Raw genomic sequence first — 19,399 nt, 5'->3', positions numbered from 1 at the left:
GTTTCATCAAATTAAACAACCCCATGTGCAGAGAAAAATGCAGATAATTAACTACTCTGTGAGTGCACTGACAGAATGTACAGAAATACAGACACATACATAAAATGTGCTTTCGGTTTGCCCACATGAAGTCAATGCCAACAAGAAAGCCTTTGAGATTAAACAAGCATATCATTGGCATGTTAAGAGCAGCAAAAGTACAGTTTGCCAGAAATATAATACAGTTAAAAAAAGAGAAATATTTTATATAAAAAATTTTATATTAAAAGGCAATATTTACTTAAAACTTAACTTCTGTTGTTGCCAATCATTTTGCCAATCAGCACTTTGTGAAAGTTCGCAGCAAAATGTGCTTAATTAGGATTTCATCCAAACTAGAATCTTGCAGAAATAATGCTTATGAAAGACTAAATTCCATAAATTAGTAAAGGGATAATTTATTCCACCACATGAAACCTATGATCATTTCTTTTTGAAAGTAAAAAGTTTGATGATCCTTTGCCGAACTTTGGTCAACTTGAAACCGTAGATAAGAGGATTCATGATGGGAGGTACAACAAGAAACTCTATTGCAACAAAGTTTTGCAGGGATTGAGGAAAATCTTTAGAATTGACTCGCATGGTCATGACGTCAAAAAGGACGGTCACACTAAAAGTTATTAAGGAGACTAGATGTGGTACGCATGTTTGCATGAACTTTGCTCTGTTTTCTATAGAATTAGCACATGTTTTAATAAGATATATGTAGGACCAAATTATTAAAAAAACATGAAACACATAAATGATTATGGTGACATTTGCAACTATCCCATTTATAAGCATTTGTGAGGAAAAACAAGCAAGTGCCACAATACTCCAGTTCACACAGAAAACCCTAGAAATAAATGAGCTGCAGAGCTTCAGTGTAGATGTCAGGAAAATATTTGTTCCTACAATGCAGAAAGGCGTTATGCAGGAAAAACACAATAATTTAACAACCCTTTGCTTTGACATGACAGAGTGGTACTCCAGAGGGCGACAAATAGCCAGATACCTGTCGTATGCCATGACTGCAAGAATAGACAGATCACTGCAGGCATAGGAGTACATTACGTGTGCCTGTAGGAGGCATCCAGAGTACGAGATGATATGAACAGGAGAGAGCAGATCCCACAGAAATTTGGGGTAGAAGCCTGCTGTTCCATAAAGTCCATTCAAGCAAAATACACATAACATAATGTACATTGGTTCATGGAGGCTGTTATCCAAGATGATGATCAGGATAAGAGACACATTTACCAGGATAATTAAGCAGTAACACAGCAGACTGAGGAAGAAGAGAGCCGATCTGTGCTGTCTTGTTTCATTCAAACCTGAAAGAAAAAACACTGAAATTACAGAGACGTTATTCATCGTTTACAGGAGATGTTGGACTTTTCCCTAAGCTTGTCTGACATGAAAAGCTGGTCTGCAACAGTGACTTGTCTGTCCTCTCTTTTCTATCCTTTTTAGGCAACAGAATCACCTGAGCTGAGATTTCATCCCAGCCAATCAACGTTCTTCCCATCAATTCAGCTCAGGGATTGGCTGTAAATTTGCTGCTGTGGAAAATTACTGATGATTTTCTCTGTATTTGTTGTGATGTTTTCAGAAAATTGAACCATTAAAACCTTAAAGTGCATTAAGAATTTAAAAGAGCACATTTTTAATTTGCTCTTAAACTGGTAGGTCAAGCCTACCGGTCATCAGTCACCTCTTACAATCTGTTAGATATTTCATATTCTAATACTAGTGCACATGACTGACTGGCAGGTTCGTCATTCGCAGTAGTATTGAAATATGCTTTCACTGCTTTGCTATGGTATCAACGCTTTTCTGATATAATAATAATGTAAATTAACCGTATCTTTTTTTTTTTTTTTTATCAACAAGGGTTGTAAAAGACCTCTCTTCTGTGAATCTAAAACACACACACACACACACACACACACACACACACACACACACACACACACACACACACACATACACACACACACACACACACACACAAAATGAATCACGAAATGTGTTGCACAAGAATGTGTCATCATCTTTGAAACAGCCCATTTTGTATTCACCACAGGCCTTTGACACGGGGTTGCCCGGTGGTTTTAGCTCACTATGCACCTAAAGATTATGTAGATATGTCTTGCTCTGATATGTTGCAGTTTTATGTTTCTGGACTGAATTAGTGTTGCTTAAAGATGTGGAATACCTTTTCTTCCCCATATGCATCAAACCCGATCTCTGACTAGAGTAGGTGACTGTGAATGGGATGATTTTGGTCTTCTAATGTGAGTGGTGTAGGGTGGAAAATGGTTTTCATAATGTTGCGTTTGAGAAGTGGTAAAATCCCCAATACCTTTAGGGCTCTCAATAAAACTGAGGTAGAAAGAAATTTTTCAAAAGTAGAGTTACTGAGATTTAATGGGGTGTCTGAGAGGGGTTTAGCTCCCCCTTCTGCTTTGGATGCACATCTCTGGTATATATATATATATATATATATATATATATATATATATATATATATATATATATATATATATATATATATATATATATATATATATATATATATATATATATATGTATATATAAACCATAAAGTGTGTGTGTGTGTGTGTGTGTGTGTGTGTGTGTGTGTGTGTGTGTGTGATTTTCTACATTAGTTCTTGCATAAAATGATTTGGTAAAAAAAAAAACCCTATCTTTCCAACTTCAGAATAACAGACTTTCATTAAAATTTTTGAAGAATTGAAAACTTTAAAAAGAAAATTAGTAAATTACTAAACTAAATAAATTAGTTAGAAATTTAACCTTGGTGTATAGCTGATCTTCAAATGTTTTTTTCTTAGTTTTTTTCTCATGTGGTTCTCTTAACATAATGTCATTTTTTTCTCTTTGTCTTTGTTATTTGTTCACTTTCTCCTGTTAATTTTCTAATGAGAATACAATTTTCAAACAATGCTATATTTTTTACTTTGTACAAATGTATGTCTATGTCACAAACTGTTATAAAAACTCAATAAAAATGTCACCTCCTGTTTCAAGATAAGAAAACAAAGCACTTCCTGTTTCAGACTAGAAAATAAAAGTCACTTCTTGTTTCCAGATTAAAAAATAAAAGCACTTCCGGTTTCAAAACTAAGGCTGTTTGTCAAAGTATGCCGAGGACATGCTTATGTACTTATTAGTGTAGACTTGTCAGAACGTAAGTACACACATTAAACATCTGGAACAGAAGCGTATTCAGGAACAGAAATAAAAGCCCCTTCTCTTTCCGTTTCATTGTCAGGAACAGAAAGTGAAAGTGATGACATCATAGCTGGTTGTCTTGGTACTTAGAAACAGAAAACTGTGATGTCATCGCTTTCAGAGATGGAGCGTCTAAAGACTGAGGTATTATTAGTTATTGATCTGACTGTAGAATAGTTAGTTATTGATCTGACTGAAGGATTATTACTTATTGATCTGACTGAATGATTATTAGTTATTTATCTGACTGGAGGATTATTACTTATTGAGCTGACTGAATGATTATTAGTTATTTATCTGACTAAAAGAATATTTGTTATTGATCAGACTTTTGAAATATTAGTTATTTGTTTGACTGATAGATTATTCGTTATTGATCTACCTGTAGGATTATTAGTTATTGATCTGACTGAATGATTATTACTTATTGATCTGACTAAAAGATTATTAGTTTTTTATCTGACTGTAAGATTATTCGTATTGATCTGGCGGGCTGTCCAAGGTGTACCCTGCCTTTTGCCAAAAGACTGCTGGGATAGGCTCTAACTTTCCTGAAACCCTTAATCGGACTAAGCGGTTCGGAAAATGAATGAATGACTGAAAAATGATTAGTTATTGATCTGACTGTAGGATTATTAGTTAATGATCAGAGTGGATGGCAGCTGCTAGTATTAGACAGTTCCAACCACATCAACAATCAGAAAAATCAGAAAGCTGGTTCACAAAACTCCAATATAACCAGGAACTTCCCATCTATTTTCTCTTTCATGTCTTCCTTCTATAAATCAGAGCAGCAGCAGATCAGACCCACAGAAGTACAACTGATCCCTGCTGCATCATTGTCATCTTCATCATAATCGTCATCATCATGCTTACCCTTCTCTTTCTCAGCAGCATCCTGACCTCTACCTTCTGCTGTGAGTGGCTCACTGAATACAGAGACCTGAGGAACACATCTATGTCTCTCATCCAGCTTATGGCAAGTACAGCAAACACACCAGGAATTCAGGGTCCTGGAGAAGATTCCAGGGTCCCACAGGAGCATTTCACAAATAACTGCTTTAACAGGGACCAGCTTAGTAACATGACTGGTTTAACTGTGAAAATCCACCATCTATAGTGTAGAATAACATCAGAAGATTTAGAGGATCAGAAGGAATCTCTGTACGCATTGGACAAGGCTAGATACAGGTAATGTTTAGGTTATCTATATCAGACCAGAATGAGACAACACTGCTCTCCTAAAACTCCAGAACCAGTCTCCTCACTTCTCAGGTGTTTACAGATGGTTGTTAAAAGAAGAGGGGATGCTAGCCATGCAAACATGTTTATATCCTAGCACATCTGTAAATATGCTAATATGACTGGGTGTTAGGGCATTTCCAGGATGTGGACCAGTTTGACCAGTTCTCCCACAGCTGATTGTAAAACATCATCATCTGTTTCTGTTTCAGGGTGGTCCGTTCACGAACCAGGAATGTCCAGTTCCTTTTCCAAACGGACTGTATGACCAGGTGCAAGAGACAGAGGTAAACAGAGATGCAGCCTTCAGCTTTATTTACAAACTCATTATATCTGTCAGCCAATCAGAATACTTCATGTCTCTCCAGGTGAAGTCACAGCTGGTTTTCATCAGAGACAGTATGAAGGAGATTTATGACATGTATCACCGGGGTAACCTCTCCTCCACCACCTGGGATCCTGTCAAGACCACAGAGTTCCTGGAAAGTGTGAACAGGCAGATCAAAGAGCTCAGCAGCTGTGTAAGTAGTCACTCCAGTCCAGTCTGGTCTGGTTTGGTTTGGTTTGGTCTGGTCTGGTGTGGTCCGGCCTGGTCCTGACTGATCTGATCTTCTCCAATCTGGTCTGGTCTGAGATTCTTTTCTGCTGTAACTGGGGTCCCTCAGGAGTGACGAGGACCTGTCTCCAGTCCACCTCATCTGATTCCACTTACTGTTTTTCAGGTTTCTGGAAACAAACATCAAACAGCCACAAGACTGAGAAGGTACTACAGGATACTGAAGAACCGCACCCTGTACTGCACCGTAAGTACAAGTATACGCAGTGTACTGCACCATAAGTACACAAACACAACCTGTACCGATTGTACTGTGTATAACTGTAGTACTGACTGTATTATTGACTGCAGTATTAGATGTGTGTCTAACTGTAGTACTGACTGTAGTACTGACTGTAGTATTAGATGTGTGTCTAACTGTAGTACTGACTGTAGTACTGACTGTAGTATTAGATTTGTCTAACTGGAGTACCGCCTGTAATTATAACTGTCATAGTTGATGGGTTTAATCGCACTGTACTGATTGTAATTCCTACTGTAGGAAAGACTGTAGTATTAGACATGTCTAACTGTAGTACTGACTGTCGAAATAACTGAAGTGTTAGATGTGTCTAACTGTGGTACTGACTTACTACTGACTGTACCAATGACTTTAGTAATTGATGTGTGCCTAAGTTTAGTACTGACTGAAGTAATGAGTGTAGAATGAGTAAATGAATCTAACTGTAGTACCGCTTTTGTCCACAGGGTGGCAGTACAGCCTCCTGGGAGCTGGTCAGGAAGGAGACGAAGCGTCATCTGGAGAGATTGGATCTTCTGGGAAACACACTGAGATATTTGGCATCTAGTAGTGTCGTCTGATCCACCAAAACTATTTTTGTTTATTTATTTATTTATTTATTTATTCATTTATTTATTTGATTGATTGACTGTCTGTCTAAACGATTGTTATATTAATAAACTTTCATATTTTCTACAACTGTGTATTTTATATTTTATTCATGTGTGCACTTTCTTTTGTTGACACTTAGCTGAGTTAAGAGTCTCACCTGTTCTTCACCAAATCTGCTTACTTGTTCATCCCTCACCTGCTGAGCTTAACACTTGTTCACTTCCTCACACACAAAACAAAACAAAAAAATCGTCAAACAGAAAAGCTGCTTTATTGTGAAACCACATACAGGTGCTTACAGACACGGACACGTCCTGTCGTCATCGACATCTTTACAAGAAGGTGTAGATACTTTATTAATTAACCTGATCAATGGATTAATTACCAGATAAAACAGGGCTAAATTTTGAAAGAGAAATAAACTAGATTTACCTGAATCAACTGGACCAAACTAAATCAAAATAGGTTCAACTGGATCAAACAGGACTAAACTGACTAAAAAAAGCATTCAGTCTGTTGTTACCATGGTAACAGCACGCAATCTGAACCTGATGTCACTTGGAGAAGTGGGATAAACGACAGTAGCAGCAGCAGAAGATGCAACAGGTTTATTTGTCGTCAACCTCAACCTTCAGAACCGGCTGGTAGCTGTCGGACATGGTGGCCCTGATGGTCACATGGTCTCCTTTGTAGACCAGACCAGGCCCACTGGCTTTGCCCCGGACAAAAGTTGTCTCCTCCCCCCCATACATGAGGTTGAACAGGTTTTCATCACATGGGATGTCCTTGCTGAACACCCCCACCCCATACCAGTTGGAATGAAAGTGGAAGTCATATGGAACGGAGAACATCACCGCGATGCGACCCATAAACTCACTTCTAGACATCTCCATGAGGTCATAGGTGAAGACAGCCACAGAACCGCAGGCTGTGAAGGGAGTCTTGATGAAGAGGGCATTGCCAGACTCAGAAGGGCCCAGAGCCGGCGGTAGGGGATCTGAGGTTGTCCCACTGATGAGATGCACTCTGGTTGGGTGAAACAGGATAGGAAATTAACATCCAAAAACACTGTTTACATCTGATAGAAACCCCTGAATTCATGAATAATCCAACAATAATCTGCATTATGTTCTTCCAATTTCACATTTCCTGCTCTGGAAAGTTTATAAAATTGCATCTGTTTCTAGTTAAGTGTAACAGTGGGGAGGATGTCAAGACTCACAGTGGATCACACATGGTGTAACTGCTGGTCTTGTTATGGAGGTTGATGGTGCACTGGCGATAAGTGGACATGCTGGACCTGAGCAGAAGCAGAGGGAAGTCCTTCAGTTCTGAAACTGTCCCAGTCTAAGAAAGATCAACATTTCATTTTCAGCCTACAGACCTGGACCAGGTGGACAAAGAAGCCTGTTTTTTGTCTCAAGGTTGTGCAGAATCAAGTCCTGGACACAGAAACCAGACCAGTTTTCCTACATTTCAGCTGAAGTTCAACAATACTGTAAAGGAAACTAAAGCAGGAAATGCTTCTCATATATAAACATAAATGTTTCATGTCATTTTAAAATTTTTAAATAAAATTTTCAGTCATAGTATCTCACAGGTCTCATATGATCCTGATGCGTGTCGTAAATGGAAAAACTGATGTATATTATTTGAGGTAGGTGATGGTTTGGAGGTAAAAAAAAAAAAAAAAAAAAGTGCTCCGGGGTCTGGTTTGATAAGTATTAAAAAGGTTTATTCCAAAAGTCTGGCATCTAAAACAAATCTGTAGGACTCTTATAGCCAGTTGTAAAAAAAATCCAACTGACCATCTGCAGTATATCCACTCCCTTATAGAGCACAGACAAAGACATACCTGAGTCCACATCTGGACCAATCACAAGACTGAAATAACAGAGAAATATGAGCCTAAAGGTACAGCTGAAGGTAGTTGCCTAAAACTAGTCATCATGCTTATGTAATTTGAAGATCAGACAAGACAAGACTTTGTATTAGACAGAAACCACGTTACCACTGATGGACCTGATCATAGGTCCAGGCCTGATCCAGACTGGACCAGCTCCTTCTCCTTCAGAACTTATACCAGAACCAGGACTAAACTGAAACCCGATTTGGTGGTCCTCTAAAGGCAGCCTCCGTTGACAACATTCATCAAGAGGAAGACGTCTCTGAGAGCATGTCCCATCCCAAAGAGACCGGTGCTTACAGTTCTGATCACTCTGAGACTGGTCCAGGTACAACGTTCGGTGTGTGCTTTAAATGTGAGAATAGTGAAGTTACAACTTTATAAAAACAGATCTGGTTTCTTCATTCTGTGACTTTTCAGTCAGAAATACATCCCAGACATAATCCACAAAAACATGTTCCATCAACCTGTTGGGAAAGATTGCAAAACCTAATTGAGCAGTTCCCGTTTGACCTCACATAATTTCATTCCTGACCAGTTCACCAGTAAAACAGTTCTGTAAATTATGAAGAACTTACTGCTTGAAGCTGCTGGAGGAAACCGTCTGCAGGTCTCTGACAGCCCCTCTCATGTCCAGCAAGCTTTATACCGAGAAAATCTCAACCAATCATAAGGAAACAGGAAGTAGTCACCAAGCAGAACTCACATGGTGTCACGTGTCCAGATCTCAAGATTTGAATCAGCTCCAAGAAAGAAAAACTGACATATTCCCAGAAACATTCACATGGAAACCAGAACTGATACTAAAAAATCTGATCCCACTAAGTAGAAGTCCAGTTCTGTGTAGTCCAGTACAAACAAACCAAAAAATAATCCAGTCCAGTTTCATTATAACTGTGTTAATAAAAACTACAAGAATAATGACCCGATGGAGGTTTTCCTTCCTGGTTCTGGTGGAAGTTTTTCCTTTTGGTTCTGGTTCTGGTGGAGGTGTTCTTTCCATGTTCTGCCCTAGGGGAGATGTTTCTTCCCAGTTTTGGTCCTGGTGGAGGTGTTCTTTTCAGGTTGTGGTCCTGGTGGAGGTGTTCTTTTCAGATTCTCCATCATGTCCTGACCAGGACCAGGAAAGAAAACCTCTACCATAACCGGAAACAGGAAGGAGGACATCTTCCTGGGCCAGTTGGGGCTGCAGAGGACTAGAAATTCTGATCCAGTGAATGCTAAGAAAGAAGAAGAGAAAAGCAAATTAATGACAAAAAAGAGAAGAGAGGTGGCCAACGCTTCGGACGTCTCCCAGCATCCCCTACTGTAGGTGGAAGTGAAAGTCTAGTCTAGATCTCAGAGTTCCTGGACATGTTTGGCTGTCACCAGTTTGCACACATGACTGACAAACAAAGACGTGGAGGATGGAGACGAGAGTGTTGAAACTGAAGAGGGAAAATAATGCCTGAGGGGTTAGAAATAAAGAAGAGGAACCTTCAAAAACCACAAACTTTGCAAAAGGTTTTTCTGAATTTAGGCCACAAAACATGAAGTTCATCAGCAGGTTAATTTCTTATAAGGTTTTTAACCATAAACTGGTATAAACCTGCAGAAACAATCTGTTGAACCCGGGTCTGACCCACAGAACCTGGTTCTGTTAGACAGAGTCTGGTGGTAGCAGGTGGAATAGCAGGAGCAGAGGAAGGACTGAGGTTAGTGAAAAACTGTGTTCTACCCGGAGAAACTTCAGACCTTGTCAGTCCAGAAGTATCATCATTGGCATTGACATTGAAGAACTAATGGTTTTTCCTCATAACCCTGCTTTAAGAAATCGATTAAATCAACAAGAAAGCCCTGCATAAGTCTAGAACAGATTATTATTCATCATTGATAGAGGAGAACAAGAACAATCCCTGGTTTCTCTGCAACACTGCAGCCAGGCTCACTACAGTAAGAGCTGGTGAGACTTGTATTCTGTTAACTCTCAGCTGGGATGACTTAATGTGTTTCCTCTTTAACAAAATTGTCCTGTACTATTTGATGGTAATTTAAAAAGTATTTGGTTAAAACTGAACAGTTAAAAAAAATTCAAAACTGTAAATGTATTAAATGATTAAAAAAACTAACAATTCAAGATTTGAAGGTATTTGGCTTCATGGCTATGCATTGTATTTTACTTTGAAAGTTTGTGTAACAGGAAGTGCTGCTGAATGAATGACATGTTTGCAGGATGTTGATTGGTAGACAGAACAGGAGGGAAAAGGACACAAAAATTCAAATCAATTCAAATTGTGGTTAAAAGTGATGCGGGTGTGTTAAAATTGCAGTTCTCCCCTCATCCACTAGGGGCTCCAAAACATAGCAAATTGCCATTGACTCCAATGTTAAAAAGACAAATTTAACAGCAGAATTAAACCCTTAACAGCCTAGTACAAAAAACATTTTAGGATTACTAAGTCAGGTTTACCTCCCTGACAACTGTGGAGGAAGTGAACTTTTTTTATTTTAGAACTCTTCCGTTTATAAGTAATTTATTTCAAACTTCGCTGCCAAGACGGCAATGGTTAGAACTGCCCAATGAGCTTCAGCTTTCCAGAAACCTATTGATGACATCACAGATCCGTTCATATTTTATAGTCAGTCTATAATCTGGACCGAAAACTTGTGGTGGATTCAAGAGTTCATTTTGGACTAGTAGGACACAGACACAAGGTCAGAGCCAGAACCTTCACATTCAGCCAGAGGGTTTGAAAGCAGGTTTGACAAGTTCTACAGGGAAATTCAATTAAATTCAACTTTATTTGTATAGCACCACTTCATGACAATGTTGTCACAGGGCACTTTACATACACGAATCAACATACACATCATTTCGAGCCAATTCATACATATCCTATAATAGAAACCAACTGATTGCATCGAATCAAGACTTTGATCCAATCCCCCATCCTGAGCTGCACGCGGCGACAGTGGGAAGGAAAAAACTCCCCTTTAACAGGAAGAAAACCTCCGGCAGAAACCGGCTCAGGGAGGGCAGCCATCTGCCTAGACTGGTTGGGGTGGAGACGACAGGAAAGACAGAACATGTACAACTGCACTTATTCAGGAAGACCTGCGGAAAAAAAGGAGAAATAAGTTAGACGGCAATATTGGCATATATTTATACAATAATATATTAGACCATACATGTCAAACTCAGGCCTGCAGGCCAATTTTGGACCGCACTACAATTATATTTGGCCCGCGAGATTACACCTGGCCACCAATCCATTATACAGCGCAGGTACAACTAAAACTACAAATCCCATATTGCTGTTTTGGCGCTGAGGTAAGGTGGAAATTGTGCAACACAGACAGTCATACTTTGACTTGAGCATGTCATTATACTGTTGCTCAATAAGCTCTTTCACGTCAACTGCAAACGGGTCGCTAAAAGTTCAAATCTACATTTTTTGGCTTCAAAGTTGGCAAATTGTTGGGTAAATTCAGTGCTAAGTAGATTGAATTTTTCAGCAAGTTGAGCAAAAGGCAACACGGTGGTAGAGGTCTGCTTAGAGCGTGTGCTAAATAGAAAGTTTACTAATGAGTGTCAACGCAAGAAGTGTGTGTGGGGGGGGGGGGGGGGGGGGGGGGGGGTTCCAGGGGGCCTGCAGGCCTGAGTTTGACATGTATGGTCTAATATATTAATGTATAAATATATGCCAATATTGCCGTCTCTAACTTATTTCTCATTTTTTCCGCAGAAGCCATCCGGAAGTTGTTCTCCATGGCCTCGCCGAACTCCTCCCACGCCCGAGTGTTTGCCTTGGTGACAGCAGAATCCGCATCCCGCTTAGCCTGTCAAGACCAATCAGCTGTCTCCAGAGTCCCACAGGCCAAGAAGGCCTGATAGGACTTCTTCTTCAGCTTCACAACATCCCTCACTGCTGGTGTCCACCAACGAGTTCTGGGATTACCGTCACGACAGGCACGAACAACCTTACAGCCACAGCTCCAGCTGGCCGCCCAAACAATAGAGGCACAGAACACAGTCCATTCAGACTTATGGTCTCCAGCCTCACTCAGGACATGGTTGAAGCTCTGTTGAAGGTGGGAGTTGAAACTGACTCTGACAGAGGACTCAGCCAGACGTTCCACACAGACCCTCATGACACGTTTGAGCCTGCCAGGCCTGACCGGCTTGCTCCCCCTCCATCTGAGCCAACTCACCACCAGGTGGTGGTCAGTTTATGAGCTTCAGTCTAGATGTCAGAAAAACATTTGTTCCTACACTGCAGAAAGGTGTTAAGCAACAGTAACACAATAACTTAACAACCCTTTGCTTTGACATGATGGAGTGGTACTCCAGAGGGTGACAAATAGCCAGATACCTGTTGTATGCCACTTCTGCATTATACTAAGTGCTTTCACACCCATTCATACCCCGACAGACACATTGGAAGGCAATGTGGGGTTCAAGACACTTCAGTATGTTGTCAGGGAAACCCTAGAATAAAAACTACTGCGCTCCCTATTGAGCTATGGCTGTCCAAATAAGATATTTTATTTCTTAAAGCCTATTTTTAGATTGAGTGGATTTTATTAACATTACAAAGAAGACAATTGGGCAGACACTGGCGGCAAAGAGCTGCAGAAACAAGGATGTACAACCTCAGTATGCTTGCAATACTACCTTTTAGTCTTTGTCTTGATGGTCTTCCTTTTATATATCAAATATATATCCAACAAAGTTTATGTGAATGATCATGTTCTCTGTTTTTGTTGAAGTGTTTATCTCGTCCTTTGGGTTTCCATGTCTGTTATTTGTGTGAGCTTTATTTTGGAATTCCTTTTTCCTTCGTCTTCTTTAAGTTATCTTGAAGACTATGCGCAAAAACTAAATATTACACAAAAAAATCCACTAATGGAAACACCTACATTTAAGAAAAAAATAGTCTGAAACATTGCTAAGTTTTTTACGTTCTCATAAGGTGTTTCTTTTTTTTTTTTTTTTAGATATTCTGATTTAGAAAAATATGCTCAGGTTTAACTTCAGCGAGTCATGTTGACCACATGTTGCTTCACCAATCAGCTATTTATGGTGAACAGCTAAACAGATATACCTAATACAGTGACTTGTAATTGTACATTTTCTGCATTCTTAATAAGTGCTGATGTGGAAAGAGCAAAAAATTGATAAAAAAAAAACCAAAACATCCAGCTATGGCAGAAAAATATCTCACTGCCAATATCTGGGGGTGTCTGTTGTTTTGGCTGAAACACTGGATAAAACAACAGACACCCCACCAGGGATGTGATCAGTAACAGAAAAATAAAAACAAACAGGGGTTTTATCTAACGCTGGTACCACTAAATGGAAGAAGAGAGACAGATACACCAGGGGTCTTTGAAGACTAACACACAATTTACAGGTGTTTGTCATATGAGCTGAAAATGGGAAGAGGAAGCATCGCTATCATCAAGATGCAACATTAATAATGCTACATGATACACACTTCCCTTTGTAAACTGAGGCTAAGATGCTGTTTCTTTGTACACAGTATATAAAGTGTGAGGGAAGGAGGAGTATGCAGATTTTCACTGCCATTTTGATTGTTTTTCTGTGATAAAAATTAAATTTAATCAAAACTTCTGCAAAGGAGATCGGCTCAGCTTGTTTACTATCCTTGGTTTACGGGGTGGGTCTTTTGCTTTTCTCTTCCTCCCAACTAATCAGTTTGCTTCTTGTTTTTTTTTTTAAAGATCCCTCCTGCTCTCCTACAGACATCAGGCATCCCTCTTTCTCCCTCTTTCTCTCCGATTTCTGAAGTTGTCCTGGATTGTTGGTGTCCATAGTTGGTTCTCAAGGTCCTGCAAGTCTTCAATGTATTACTGCTTCAGCCCATCTGAAACAAAGTAGATGGATTCAACAGCCTATGAAGGTCTGCACAATGTCTCAGGTGTGTTGGAGCAGGGATACATAGATAATCTGCATGACTGTGTCTTGCAAAGACCAGAGTTGGACACCCTTGCAGTGAGCGGAGCCTCATTGGCTGTCTTTCCTCAAAGCGAACCAACATTTATAGACCTTAGATTTTCCTGTCATTCATCATGTCTCCTTCTGCCTTGATACAGCATCAGATTTTAACTGCCAAACAATGTTTCAGTTATATTTACATGAAAAATTTACATGAACACTAAACAGTATTCTGAATATTGTACAGGAATCATAAGGCGCAAACCTTTGATTGCTCCTTACTGAGATACTAAAATAAAGACAGTTTAGAGCAAAATAATTTTAAAAAAATAAAAAGACAGCTCATATTTATGTTTTTAATGTAAAGATGTATTTGTGTTTTTATTTCACTTGTGCATAACTGGAAGTTTTAAATATCATTCTCCCGTCAGCGCTGGACTTTCACTGCAGAGTGACGTTTACAGATGTAATTGAAGAGCACATGTAAAATCGTCTTCTCCTGATCAAATGCTTTTCTTAGAAAATTTAAAAAAAAGAAAGCAAAAACAGAGTTGTTCCCTGTCACCGACGTGAGTAGAAAAGTATTATTAATTTAAACAGAGAGTGATTACTTCGCCTGTAAACCAATCATGTTGACTTTTACAGAGGCTGCATGGGGGTGTGGTGGCTAGCACTGTCATTTCACACCAATAAGGTTTCTGGTTTGAGCTTCAGCTGGGGCCTTTCAGTATGGCACGCATACATTCTCCCCATGAACGTGCACGTTGTTCCCTCATCCAAACACATTGATCTGAGGTAAACTGATGTTTCTAAATTCTCCTCAGGAGCGAGTGTAATCGGGAGTGGTTGTTTACTTTTGTGTTAGCCCTGCAATAGCTTAGCAACCTCTCTACGGTGTACTCAACTATAAGAGTCAGTGTTTCATCTGACACAGACTAAAATTGTAGCTTGTTTAGCATTATAAAATATACAACTGTGCAATCACATAGTCTTGGTCATCAAGTATTAATGATGTTGCAACCTTGCATAACCTTGCTTTGTCCACTTGGTCCAAGTCTGGAGGGTGGAAATGAAATGTTGATCTTTCTTATACTGGGTCAGTTTCAGAACTGAAGGACTTCCCTCTGCTTCTGCTCAGGTCCAGCATGTCCACTCATCGCCAGTGCACCATCAAACTCCATAATAAGACCAGCAGTTACACCATGTGCGATCCAACCTTATGCATTGTTGCATCAATGAGGATCAGTATTTTTTTCCTTTTTTGGGTTCTTTCCTGCATTTGCTGCAGCAGATGTGTTGCTTTTCAGCCTGCTAGATATATAGGATAATGGTTAGTCAAGTGAAGCCAACTCTGTTTCACATGAACACACACACGTATCTAGAATCAGGTTGATTTACCGAATTACTAATGTATATATTGGTATGCATTAGTGAAATCTCCACTGTGACCAGATCACTTAAAAATATAATTTATTTTTATGTTTGGCTTTTCTTCTCAAGCTGATTAGATCAGCTTTGAATAATGACAACATTCTTATGAGTTTTCTAATTTCTGGTAATTTTAAGCCATATACAAGAGGATTCAAGATAGGAGGGATCACAACAAATTCGAACAAGAGAATGATGGCTACAAATGAATTTATCTCCTCCAGGTCAATTCTGCTCAGTGCAACATCACAAAACACAGTGATGGAGTAATTAATAAAAGTGACAATGTGTGGCAAACAGCTTTGTATGACTTTTCTCTTAAACTCGGAGGAGTGTCTCCTGCAAACAAGGAAAATCCGTAAATATGTATACAGGACAAAAGCCAGTGGCAGAAAGACTGTAGTTGTGCTGACAAGCATGCCAACCAAGTTATTGAGCACAGTGGAGACACACGACAATTTCACAACAGGCCAGTTGGCACAGAAAACCTTCGGTATCTTATTGCCACACAGCAGGAGTATGGAGGAAAGATAAACACAGGCTGCAACAGTAAAAGCTGGATAGATCCATGCTAAGGCGAGCAGTTTAGTGTAATGAGTTACCCTGAGGATCCGTAATTCAGCCACACACAGGGGGTTCTGGACAAATGACCAGTTTATTGGTGAAGAAGTATGAACAGAAGATCAGTCCAGGGGAGTGGTCTGCAGAAGAAACCAGGCAACAGCTGGGAGGTAAACAGGATGGCAAAATACTCATCCAGGCAAAGACAAGGCTCAGAGATCCAAAGACAGGCAGGGTCGGTAACCAGAAGATCCGAAAGGTAGCGGTGTCCGTCGAGGGCAAGGCAAGGAGGGTAATCCAGGGGCATGAAGCAGAGGGTCGGCAACTGAGGATCAATCCGTAGAACGCTGGAACAAAACTAGACATAGGTCTGATTATTATCTGGCAGAAAAGGAGGGATTGGAGGGAGCTTAAGTAGGCAGTGAGAGAAAAGGAAACCAGGTGAACTGAATGAGGTAGCAGAGGCAATTAGGAAGCCAGCAGGTGGATCGAGTAATCAATGATGAGCACCAGGAGATCAGGGTGGCAAAAACATGACAGTTTAGAGACCATGAAGGGCCTCATCTTGCTGCGGTAATGAAGAGGCTGACACACGGCGACATACCGATCATACGCCATTATGCTTAAAATGGTGAGTTCATACGAGGCGTAGGTGTAAATGACATAAATCTGAGTGAAACACCCCCACCGTGAGATCAAATGAGTGTCTGACAGCAGATCTCTGAGAAATCTAAGGAAGAATCCAGCAGAGCCATACAGAGAATTAAAAGAAAGACACATGATAAACACATACATGGGCTCATGTAGACTTTTCTCTCGTGATATTACGATGATGATGATCAGATTAGAGGAGACAATAAAAGCATAAACCAAGAAAAACAAGACAAAGGTTGGGTAACAGTAATTTCCTATGTTAAAGAACATGGTGAGGTGAAAATAAGGGGGGTTGGTGATGTTTTCCATTTACCCCATACAAAACAACCACTGTTTGATCCTGACAACAGTTAGGATGCAGCTGCAGGTGCTGGTTTCCTGATGGTCACAGGTTGGTTTTAAAGTCAACTGGCGATGTTACTAAGACAAGAGCACAGAAACATTTGCAAAGTGATGAATAACATGAAACACAAGAAACAAAGTAAAGTGTGTATGGTTGAGAGGTCTCACCATAAGCTCATGCCATGTGAATTGTGACACAGCAGGCAGCCACTGAGGACAACGTGCCGTGCCACATGGTGTATTTAAATATTCATACAATATGACGTAACTGATGCTAAAACTCCTTTGAGGATCAGAAACAGTGCATGTCATTCTGATTGCATTTCAGATATAATGTTGATATTATATAGTTATTGATTCAATTTCTTTCTTGCTATTGAAGTGATATCTGCATGATATCTGGAGGCAGGTTTGGGTACTGAAAGCTTTCTTTTTTTAGTTCAACTCATTCTTGATGGATCACAGAGAGCAAAATAAGCAAAACACATCTTTAAATTAGAAAAGCAATAGAGGAACGCAAATCATTTCCACTCACACTGATTTCCTGCTTATAGTTCTACATTTATTTTACATAGATACACAGATTCCTAGAATCCACATGTCTTGGCTATATTGTGGTCTTTGCTGTATGTTTCTATATTAATTTGTTGTCTTGAAGTGATGAAAATTCAAAACATTGTGTACCTTTTCCTATTCTGTCTTATAGTATCCAGAATTTTGGATCCAGATCTGTCTTTATTAATTTCTAGAACCTGTTGGGAACTTCTCCTGTATCTTTTGGCCAAGCACTCGGATAACTTATTGTGTATTTTTATGCATATTTACTGAAAATGACACGATCTTGCGATGATAAGACTCCTTCAAAAAATCCTGGATCCAGATGGTGATCTGGATCACTCCCAAAATTAAATGGAATCTGAATTAAACCAAGAGCCAAAGAAATAAGAAAATAAAGAAATAAAATAATGAAAATCTGTCCTGTAGATTTTGCATAAAATTAGTAACAGAAAGAAAGAGATTATACAATATTTTACCTGCAGCATCTAGGCCCTGACATCAGACTGCTTATAAAGCAAGTTTCCACAGCTGATGTCCTCAGCTATTTAAATTTTTTTTCTCCTTTGCAGTTTGGCTGGGCCGATCAATCCAAATATCGATCATTATCAGACATTGTATCAGAATTGTTTGATACTCTCTCTAAACCCACTACCTGTCCACTTGATCCAGTCCCTACCAATATCCTGGAGAGCATTTTACATACAAAGCTTCAGTGACCCATATTATCAACTCCCCTCTTGATCTGGTGTCTTTCCCTCTGTCTTCAAGCAAGCTCGGTTCACCCCCACTGCTGAAGAAACGGACACTCAACCCAGCCCAAACTGAAAACTACTGGTCGGTCTCACTGGTGCCGCTCTTATCAAAACTGCTAAAGCTCACTGTCTTCGTTCAAGTCTCACAGTTCCTCCATGATAATAACCTATTTGATCCATATCAGTCCGGCTTTAGGCAAGGCCGTTCCACTGAAACAGCTCTTTTGTCTGTTACTGATTGTCTACGACTTGCAAGATCCACTAGTCAAGCCTCAGTCCTGATTCTGCTGGACCTGTTCGCAGCTTTTGACACAGTCAACCATCAGATTCTCCTCCCCACACTCTCTGAGCTTGGCATCTCTGGATCTGTCCTCGCGTGGTTCACGTCCAACTCGCAGGAAGATCCCTTCGAGTATCCTGGCGAGGAGAAGTGTTCAGATTGCATGAGTTGAAAACAGGGTGCCTCAGGGATTGGTGCTCGGCCCTTTTCTCTTCTGACTAAACACTTCCTCACCTAGCGAAGTCATAAGCTCTCGCGGCTTCTCCTACCACTGTTACGCTGATGACTCTCAGCTTTTCCTTTCCTTCCCACAAGACAACAACTGTCTCAATGAGAACATAAGCTCACCTTAATGATATCTCTGCATGGATGAAGGCTCGCCACCTTCAGCTCATTATCTGTCCAGTCAACTCTTCGTTACCTCTGCATATAATTGTGAAGCTTGACTTTATCATACTTGTGCCTCGGTTTGATGCCTGAAATCTTGGTGTCATGATGGATGACCACTTGACCTTTAAGATCCATGTTGCCTCAGTTACCCATATTTGCCTCAACAACATCAAGAGAATCAGACTGTACCTGGCTGAACATACAATACGGCTTTTGGTTCAGGCTCTGGTCATTTCACACATCGATTACTGCAATTCCCTACTGGCAGGTCTGCCTGCATGTTTGGTTAAACCTCTCCAGATGATCTAGAATGCTGCAGCACATCTCGTCTTCAACCAATCCAAAAGAGCTTTCTCCTTTCTACCTACACTCCAAAGTTACACTATGAAAGAAAGACATCTTGTGTTACCATCACTACTTGGGGCCAAATCACTAGCCAGACTCTTTTCCTCTGATGTTCTATGGTGTTGGTACAACCAGCCAAACTCTGTCGGACCTGCAGCGTCCTTATCTGCTTTCAAGAGCAAGCTGAAGACTCAGCTCTTCAAGGAGCACTTCTGAACTTAGTTTAACGATATTTGTCAGGAGTTGGAGAACTTGACTCAGTTCTTTGCTGCAAATATT

General features: G+C 40.0%; 3 protein-coding genes across 5 annotated transcripts; all 3 read right to left on the bottom strand.

Annotated features, from left to right (window-relative positions):
• Positions 1-462: 462 nt before the first annotated feature.
• Positions 463-1,392, bottom strand: LOC306766902 (olfactory receptor 6K3-like; the record flags this gene model as incomplete). The annotated part of the gene is made up of 1 exon (XM_079254760.1): positions 463-1,392. One exon carries the CDS (start codon positions 1,390-1,392, stop codon positions 463-465), a length of 930 nt encoding a protein of 309 aa, XP_079110886.1.
• Positions 1,393-6,314: 4,922 nt separating this feature from the next.
• LOC306766795 (DELTA-sagatoxin-Srs1a-like) lies at positions 6,315-8,477 on the bottom strand. 3 transcript variants are annotated; one of them, XM_079254639.1, is made up of 4 exons: positions 8,451-8,477; positions 7,351-7,408; positions 7,189-7,266; positions 6,315-6,992 (listed from the first exon to the last, which is right to left on the bottom strand). In XM_079254639.1, exons 3-4 carry the CDS (start codon positions 7,257-7,259, stop codon positions 6,575-6,577), a joined length of 489 nt encoding a protein of 162 aa, XP_079110765.1. In that variant the 5' UTR covers positions 7,260-7,266; positions 7,351-7,408; positions 8,451-8,477; the 3' UTR covers positions 6,315-6,574. The 3 variants fall into 3 exon arrangements, with proteins under 3 accessions (XP_079110765.1, XP_079110766.1, XP_079110767.1); XM_079254640.1 differs by lacking the exon at positions 8,451-8,477 and adding an exon at positions 7,978-8,035; XM_079254641.1 differs by lacking the exons at positions 7,351-7,408; positions 8,451-8,477 and having other exon boundaries at positions 7,189-7,306.
• Positions 8,478-15,267: 6,790 nt separating this feature from the next.
• Positions 15,268-16,762, bottom strand: LOC306766901 (olfactory receptor 6N1-like; the record flags this gene model as incomplete). The annotated part of the gene is made up of 2 exons (XM_079254759.1): positions 15,268-15,841; positions 16,338-16,762. 2 exons carry the CDS (start codon positions 16,760-16,762, stop codon positions 15,268-15,270), a joined length of 999 nt encoding a protein of 332 aa, XP_079110885.1.
• Positions 16,763-19,399: the final 2,637 nt, after the last annotated feature.

This window comes from Telmatherina bonti, assembly GCF_933228915.1.
Source record: "Telmatherina bonti genome assembly, chromosome: 15".
In the NCBI taxonomy this organism is placed as follows: Eukaryota; Metazoa; Chordata; class Actinopteri; order Atheriniformes; family Telmatherinidae; genus Telmatherina; species Telmatherina bonti.
Note: the sequence above shows the minus strand (reverse complement) of the source record. Positions and strands in the feature narration are given on the sequence as shown.